This window comes from Cephus cinctus, unplaced genomic scaffold (genome assembly GCF_000341935.2).
Source record: "Cephus cinctus unplaced genomic scaffold, Ccin1 Ccin1_scaffold1289, whole genome shotgun sequence".
NCBI classification, from domain to species: domain Eukaryota; kingdom Metazoa; phylum Arthropoda; class Insecta; order Hymenoptera; family Cephidae; genus Cephus; species Cephus cinctus.
In genome coordinates, this window is record NW_014333723.1 from 120,700 (window position 1) to 129,671 (window position 8,972).

The following is an 8,972-nucleotide window of genomic DNA, read 5'->3' on the forward strand; positions in this document are numbered from 1 at the left end:
GTTGTTTTCAAACAAAGAGGGAGACCAGACAAAGTCAGCTGATCGGAGATGCATCTCGGCAGATTGGTGGGAGAAGGAGTGAAGGCTTAAATAGCACCGTGAGCTTTGGAAGAGAGCAGTGCCAAGCAGCGGAGCCCCCATCTAACGGGCCTCGTTATCACGATCCTTTCAAAGGAATCGCAGCCGCGTAAACCGAAGGGAAGCCGAAGAGATCTCAAATTTGTATTTTCTGTAAAACAAGAAAAGAATAAAATTAATCGAATCGGATTCGTGGGATCTGTCGGTAGCCGCAGTTACCCGGGGCAAGATAATAAAAGGGAGAACAAAGAGATACTCCATACTAAATACATCAGTGTACTAATATGTCGTACACAGAGAGCAGAGGATAAATGACGATAAATTAAAAGATTTAATATCTAAAGGAATAATTCTTTTACCGGGTGCCGTGTTAAGAAGTTCTTCCTGTTCTCGAGCTTGTGAAATACTTTTCACCAGAACTCTTGGAAACGTCAGACTTTTGTCTTCTCTGTGTCAATCAGATAAAGAGTGTCGTTAGATTTTCCTGTTAACGATCCTCTCGGTCGATTATCGTTTTACAAAATGAAGCCACCTGCATACAATACCGCGGAGGTTCAGCAGATCTCCCAGGAACAGGGAGAGAGGAACGTAGCCATGGCCGTGTGTGTACAATTGGCGGGTCGAGCGATTATACGTGTGGTTTCCAGATGCGAGGAAGCCCAGGACAATTGTAATTTAGGTGAGTACCAAAACCGATGGACACTGATCTAGATAAAAACAAAATGTGTCACGTCAGTCTCATTACATTGATAACTTTGATACTGAACGATAACAGGGATTTCTACAATATATTTTTAGCAACAAGTACAATGACTTATTTACTGCGTACTTTTAAAGAGTCTACTGCTTTATCAAACCGATAACGGTACCAGTTTGTTAAGCACCGTTTTACCACGTGACAAAGTTATCGATTTCATTAATTGTTATTTTGACAATGAAATCATAAAACGCAATAGAGCATATTTGGACTTTTCTCATTACGTTATCAATAATTAAACAAAAGATAAGATCTGCGTTAAAACAGTGAACTAATTTTTTTCTGCTACATACAATTTATACACACCGACAGGTATATAAGTGTATATAAGGGCACAGATAGCAAAAATCTATTTTAATTAATTTAGAAAGCCATTAAAAGATACTGTAGATCCCGTACGTACAATTTCTTATTATACGGAAGAGAATCGTGTCTCTAACATAGAAAACTGTTTCCGTTTCTAGTATAGGTGACATCAAAGGAGTCTTTATACATTTGGCAAGCTAATGATCAGGGCCTGACCCAACACTGGCATAATCCACTTACGATATACATCCTGACGCAATCACTGACATCTTATGTATAACGATATTTCGCAATTAGACACGTGCGTGCGCCCTATTCTCTGCCAGTCCCTGTGACCGATGTATCTCCCGATGTCTTGCTGGATATCGATTTTCCGCTTCCAGAAGTATCGTCAAAGACAGTCACTACGTAGCCACTCAAAGAGACATGTAGAATCTAAGAAACAGTAGGAAGGACAACGTGTTATTAAGACTACGTTAAATAGTATGGATGATTCAAAAATAACTTAAATCCAAGGATTATGTATATATGTAGATATAGTGTCTACTTGCTGAACACCCAGTATGATCCTCAACTTCCTGGTTCAGACGAAAGCGAACAAGGCTCGATCCTTGCGTTACCCATACTGGGAAACATCTGGGACCTTGCCCAATGACTATTCTGCCATTTTTAATTCGTACCCAAGAAGGACGTACCACTAAATGATTCTAGTCAGTCTGTATCTATATCTCCAGTTCCATGAGTATATACACGTGAAGTATTATAAACGAGACTTCCGGTCTGCTACTCTGTAGAGACATACGAAAATTTTTTGATCATCCTCATCTTCATCAGCGAATCATCATCTTAATTCAAGGATCTTCTCATTGCAACTTTGTCGATTCTTCTTCTCTTTATTAGAAATTAAAAGGAGATTTCTAATCGGCGGCCAGCGAAAGTTTCCCGTCCAAGAGAACGGGTTCTTTCAAGCCTCTTATATACTGTTTAGACTCCAAGCGCGCTTCTAGGCTGTGATACTAGGCACTCTGCAATTTTCAACAGCAGTAACATCATCATGACACAGTAACAAAAAAAAATATATTAAAACGATAGTCGCACGTCAGTACAACCCCGAGTGAATTTCCGTAATATTTACAGGAGCAACGTCTCGTTTACCAGAAGCAATGAAAATTAGCCGGAAGTACCTATGGTCCTTCGCAATATCATCTCTTTGTCGCAATGGACCTTGACGATACAATGGCCAACATAAGGAAAGACTTTTCTTTTGTTTAGAAGCGTCAGCACGCGTTCCGGTTACGAGGTGTCTAACCAGTACTCAGCCCACGCACAGTTATGATTCTTAAATCTACGCAGTAATTTATACTCAGTCTCTTTTTTCTTTTCTTTTATACTTCTCGTCAGTTAAGATCTACCAGGCAGAACAATTGGATCCATTTAAATTTCCTTTGAACAAAAATCATACAAGATATAAGGCACAAGTCAAAATGAATCTGAATCTGCGAGTTCGTTATACGTTACGTTCATGCCCGTTCAGGTGTAATGAATTCTTGCGCAAGATGCACTGAGTGGCAGCCACGACGATGGAAACCCGGTGCATCGGTTGAAATAAAAGTGAAATGCATAGTAGAGACGGCAGCATAGATAATTACGTGGATAAACATAGGATTGCACAATACGGCGTCCGGTCTTTGTTCTTGGGCTGGGTTGTACGCGCTACTGTAGTAAGAGAGAGAGAGAGAGAGAGAGAGAGAGAAGAGAGATATGAAAAAATAAATAAAAGAAAGAAGGAAAGAGATCACTAGTTATGTATCAGTCACTAGGTATAACAAGAGTAACAGTCATACATCTGCATACACATATATAGATTACCAGTACAGACTAAAGCTGGGAGGAAGGCTAAAGCCTTGGCAATGCTAGCAAAAGGATTCTGCATTCCGTCTCAAAACCCATTTCTCTTTCTCTTCTCTTCTTTTTATTCTTCTCTGAAGACAGAAAACAAAAATATATATGCACGTACACATCGGCCTCATTGTCTTTGTCGGTTTGGTCAGCACCGTTGGGACTTGTATACGCAATAAAACTTGTGTACATATATATGTATACGTATACCTTTATATATCCAGTGGACGGTATATAAAATATACAAGGGTACCTCGTGCACGTTAGATATAATACAGGGCGCCTCCGTATACGGTGGCATAACCTTAAAAGGCAACTTGACGCTAAGAAGGCCCTAAGGCCTCATGGCCTCCCGTTGCCTTCCTTACTATACGTATATATGCTATGGAGTTCCTTGCGTTCGCACGCGGAAAAGGAATTCGCGACAAAAAGCAATCTCCTCTATGTACTTCGAAGTTCTCTGCCTCTTCGTTGTTGGGAACTGGCTGACAATATCGTATAAATGCCTTGGCGTAGAGACTTACGTATATGTGGATAAGTACGTTTATGCGAATTGGCAGATGCCATAACCTTTTAGTGGCCAATCAGCCTCTTGGAGTCTTGATTATTCGTTCTCGTTGATCGTAGCTACTCTAGAACTTCCTGGTATTAATTTATCTTGTAGATCTTAGGGAAATTTGAAATATGAAAGGGTGCTTGGAGTTGAGTGACGATGGCGTCTGATGGCGTTACTAGAAAGTGTACTTCTTTTTAACGCGAAACTTGGACGTCCGATATCCTCGTTACGGATTTTGATTTAATGAGAATTTCGTGTGGATCCTTTGGTGAAATTAGGGAGCGTGAAGCATATTACGTAATTAAAAATGACGTGAGTACTCGTTAGATGTTATTCAATGGTGAAAACTATAATCGCGGGTTTTAAATTTGGATTCGGTTTCTCGTTACGACATGCGTAGTTCGCTGACGCTTCTAGAGACAAACGACTGTCTCTTATGATAAATTTGAACTTTTTTCTCATGCTTGGAAATCTTAAAAAATTGTTAAAATTACCGTTTTATTCTTTATCGAGGCTAGGCACGATTTTTTAATTGTTTTGTTCTCGTTAAAGTAAACTAATTGAACGTGTTGTGGTTAATCGTTTCCGGGTATCCAAATTCCGGGTTCCGGTGATCCCCAAGAATGTCAAGGCTGGTCAAGAGGGTCGATTTATTTATAAAATCACGTAAAAATAACCCCTTGACGGCGACTACCAGCCAAAGCAGCCACAGTCTAAGAAAGTATCTTCGTCCAAGATGGCGAACGCTGTCACTAGAGTGATTTTACGCTGCGAGGAGGCACAGGAGAACGAGAATCTGGGTAAAGGAAAAAAAACAAGTAAACTATACAATTACAAGAAATCTATACAGTCTGTCAACCGGAAAGATATTCTGATCTATAAATCAAAAATCTCCATAGTTATTTATCAAGCTCTGTGACCCACTTTGTACTCGACTACAGGTGTATTCAGTGTTCACACAAATCACGTCATATTACAGAACAGTTACTGGATGCGCGCGCAGCTACATGACGCGCAATATTTAAAACCTACGCATGTTCGTTTTCCAGTCCACTTGTCAATCGAATAATCTACCAGACTCACGTGTTCGAGTAGGTGTATTTTAACGTTGTACGACCCAGTTTTCAAACAGCTGATCGAACGAGAAATTATAAATTCGTGTGATTCGGTTCCTTAAGATTTAATCGATATAGCAACCTATGACAAGGATATACATGTACATTATATTCCTGTACGAATATTCAGTTTCGCCTACAGCTCTCTCCTTATATTTTTTTTCTTCGCTTTAATAAAATGTATTACTACCGGATAATAATATCTAGCATTCTTTCGTATTCCAAGAGCACGCTAATTATATTTACGTGCTGGAAATCGAGCTGGAGAAAGCGTGAACCGCCGTTTACTAATGTTAAATTTACTTTCGACGAGATCAACGTATTGCGGGGTGTATACTATAAGGACGTTAGCCTGCAGAGATTTTAGTTTTTATATGGAAGCCTCTTTTATCGGATATCTAACTATAAGGCATTTTATTCCCTTCCCAAAGGAGTATCGACGATATTACAATCTAACATGAAATGAAAAAAAAACATTTCCATTGAAATACTTACCTTCGTTCTTTTTCCATAGGTCACATTATTTCTCTGCATTTCAGATTTGTCTGAGTGTCAATTAATGCAAGTACCGGACGCAGTCTATCATTTGATGAGACACACGGAATTAAAGAGATGCGACCTGTCGGGAAACGTTATTACAAAAATCCCACCAAAATTCGCAGTGAAGTTCTCGCTGATTACAGGTAAATGAAATATTATTATACAAGTAAATAAATAGAACAAGAAATTGCACCACAAAGATGTCCAAATTTTTTAACAGAACTCAACCTGAGTCACAATCAAATGTGCAAACTCCCCGAGGAACTCGCCGAGCTCCAGGCTCTGGAGATGCTGGACATTTCACACAATACCTATATCGCCTTACCATCTGTAACCTTCCGGATACCTCAGCTGAAGCAGCTCTTGGCTAACAACAACTCCATCATCGGTAAGACACTGGCTGCGTAAAACAGTCTACATTATATGAGCCACCTTTCGCAATTACAAGTAACAAGCGCAAATAAACCAGAAAGAAATATCTGATATGACTTTCTCCATTGAAATACTAGCAGTCCAGTTGGTTAAATTGCACGATACTACCAATGCAAATGCAATAAATGCATGCATTAGGAAAATTAAAGATAATAGATTGCAATCAGGAGAGATAATTAATAGTAAACAAAATATTTGAATAAAATTCTATTTTCTCTTCTTTCCCATCTACAGAGGTTGACGTCGAGAGGTTGAAGCTTGCGCCAGCACTAGAATTCGTCGATCTCCAAGAGAATCCATTGACGCCACGAGTTCACGACGCCCTGAGTTCCGTGACGCTCATCAAAATCGAAATGACGCCTCGCGAGGCAGAGGAATGGGAAGACCTAACCGTCTGAGATATCCTCGGCAAAGACTGTGAGATCCTAAGAGGGATAGGAAAGTAAGGAATTTCCCTGAAGAAAAAGGATCGTCGGCGTCGTCATCGTCAATCGTTCGTGCTGACGGTGCAGACACCTAAAAACGACGTCCCGTCTTCGCTCGACTGAGGTTGCTCAAGACTTCGCGAGACGTTCGCGTCGCGCGAATCATATAGAAGAAAGAAAAAATAAATAAAAACCTAGTATTTTGTACAGTGAGAATAGACTGAACTGACACACACGTGGCATACGACGACGGTGCGGGACAATCGCCAAAGTGATCAATCGTATCTCTAATTACCTATTATTACTAATTAATGTACTTAAATGAGAGTCCACTCGCCTGCTAAGCCCTAAATTGTTATCAAGTATTATTCGCGAGAAGTCAATTCTACCGGTGTGACGTTGTGTATCACTTCCGGTGACGTAGTTTACCTCCGGTGACGCATCGCCCCGAGGAACTCGGTACGGTTTTACGACCGAGATTTATGCGCTATGGCTTTCTTTTCTTTTTAATTTTATTATAATTTTTTTTCTACCTTTTTACAAGGCATTTTAACGGTCTCACGAGTGTGAAAAAAAAACCTTTTATCTCGTCTTATCGAACAAAGTCTTCTCTGTTTTTCTTTTTCGTAGCTAGAGTTCCTCGCGAATTCACTGGCTGAATTAACAAGATAGCGAGGTAACGCGAGGTGTATGTGAATTCGCCTTAAGTAAAATCTACTGTATATTGTTGCAACAGTATTCTCGGAGCGGGTGTGTAACACGTAATATAAATTAACGAACCGTAAGATGCTAACGATGCTCCTGCTTTTTTTTTCTCTTGTAATTTGCCTAACTTGAACATCTTTTCATTTATACGTAAAACGGAATTCTTCTGAATTTCCTGGTTTTCTTTTTTAACCTTGAATTTACTTCAATTGCTATGAAACAATTGTTAATGTAACTCCGTGCGATAATATCCGTGTTTGTTCATCTAATAAGTACGACTGCCAGTGTTCGTTGATTTTTTGTTGTCGATTTCATGTACCAATGAAACAACGACGACGTCGAAATAATCAAGTTTTGTAAAAGAAATACGAACAAACGTAATCGTCCATGATACGATTACAGCGATACAATAATAAGCATTTTTTTGTGATTTTGGATTACGCTAAATAGGCTGTTCGTATTACGTTTTATATATATATGTGTATTTTTGAAGCTCCAACAATTTTAAAAGTCCCATTGTATTTCATTTGTACACGTATCTCCAGGCGTGTATGTATATAAGACGCAGGACGAGAGCGCGCGATAAAAAAGTTAAAAAAAAAAAAAAGAATTAGAAAAAATAATAGAACAAGTAGAAAACGAGGAATTGTATCCTAAACTCGATTAAGCCTTGTATTATTCTGTATTTTTCTCTCTCTTTTAGTTTTGTTTTCTTTCGATCTAGTCAATTGTCCATAATGGGACGTTGCAATACACTTTGCGAAAAAAAAAAAAAAGAATACGACGAGAAACAACAAACCAATTACGCTTACTTTCCGCAATCCCTTTCGCACATCTTATGCGTTATTTATAATAATTACAGCTTTACAGATGGAGTCGCGTGTCCCGTGATTTTTGACAGTGAAGATAAATGGGTCGTGCGACAATATCGAAAACAAGAAGAACAACGTGCCAATGGATACGCGCCAAGAAAAGTGAAATTAACGTGATAACTCTCGTTGTCGGAAAAACAAAAGAAAAAAGAAAATTTTTAATTAAAGGGTGAAGCCCACAAAATGGCGTTGGGATCTTGACTACTGCTAGACACGGGTTCTTTCGTGAAATATGAACTCGACCGTATATCGTAATAGCGATCGTGCACTAAATAAAAATGAGTTACATTGGTTTAGTATATTTTCTCAATATTAATAATTAATAATTAAATGTATAATGAGTCGCAGAGTTAATTATCTACAATACTTGTCAATGGATATAAAATCACAAAATATACATAGAATGGACACGTTCAATTTTAAGGATCAGAGGTACTCTTCCTCTTCTAGTCGGTTCTCTTTACTAGCTACTGTAATTCTTTTTCTTCTTCTTTTCTCTTTACTAATCTATCCTCGCCGCTCGCTCTCCTCTCTTCACGCTATACAAGGTACAACTCTTCGTTCAACATAACAATGACTGCTTCTTCATTTTTGTAACTTAAAATGGAGGACATTAAGCTCGCTGCACACTGTCAGAGTGACAATTCGCTCGCAATAATATACTATCGACGAATAGAGCGTCGCGAAGCAGCTGCCCGACCTTTCGCGACTGACAGAGACACGATAAATTATTGCATTGTCGAATTACACACGAGCCTCCAGAAATAAAACGAAGACGTCAGCAACAACTGGCAGCGAAGCTAACTGCTCTGACTATTGTAAGAACGCAGTTCTCATATGTATACGCATACAATAAACAAGTAGGGAAACGGATGTCTTGGAGGATTGGAATCGATAAAGACGAGAAAGTCGAATTTTTTTCGCCTTCCAAGGCTGTTTGCCTGCATTAAACGGGAAACGTTAACTTAGTCAATTACTTTTTCTTATCTCATATCATACTGAAAGCTACGCTTTTCACGATTCAATATAATAATATATACACATAATACGCGAGATACAGGACTATGCGATGCAGCAACTCTTCTTTCTTCTTCTTGTTTTCACCTTTTGATACGTCGAGTCCAGGACGAGAGTTCTTGGATCCGTCCACGTAGGAATCCATCAGGTTCGCAAAGGCTTCGCACGAGCGACACGCATATATATTTATATATATATAAATCTTAGGCGCGACTTAAGCTAGTATAACGATTTTGTATTTTAAAAAATTGAATGTCAATTCACACCTGC

At 39.0% G+C, this 8,972-nt stretch overlaps 1 protein-coding gene and 1 long non-coding RNA gene across 5 annotated transcripts; one reads left to right on the forward strand and one right to left on the reverse strand.

Moving 5' to 3' along the window:
* The first annotated feature begins 119 nt into the window (after positions 1 to 119).
* On the forward strand, positions 120 to 8,108 carry LOC107272803 (leucine-rich repeat protein soc-2). 2 transcript variants are annotated; one of them, XM_015750321.2, is made up of 4 exons: positions 120 to 757; positions 5,251 to 5,394; positions 5,472 to 5,639; positions 5,918 to 8,108. In XM_015750321.2, the coding sequence occupies exons 1-4, from the start codon at positions 601 to 603 to the stop codon at positions 6,079 to 6,081; spliced, it is 633 nt and encodes a 210-aa protein (XP_015605807.1). In that variant the 5' UTR covers positions 120 to 600; the 3' UTR covers positions 6,082 to 8,108. The 2 variants fall into 2 exon arrangements, with proteins under 2 accessions (XP_015605807.1, XP_015605808.1); XM_015750322.2 differs by lacking the exon at positions 120 to 757 and adding an exon at positions 4,258 to 4,396.
* LOC112495118 lies at positions 647 to 5,235 on the reverse strand. 3 transcript variants are annotated; one of them, XR_003061352.1, is made up of 4 exons: positions 4,521 to 5,235; positions 2,660 to 4,392; positions 1,382 to 2,584; positions 647 to 785 (listed from the first exon to the last, which is right to left on the reverse strand). It is a non-coding gene; the product is annotated as an uncharacterized LOC112495118 (long non-coding RNA). The 3 variants fall into 3 exon arrangements; XR_003061353.1 differs by having other exon boundaries at positions 1,382 to 1,576; positions 1,837 to 4,392; XR_003061351.1 differs by having other exon boundaries at positions 1,382 to 4,392.
* Positions 8,109 to 8,972: the final 864 nt, after the last annotated feature.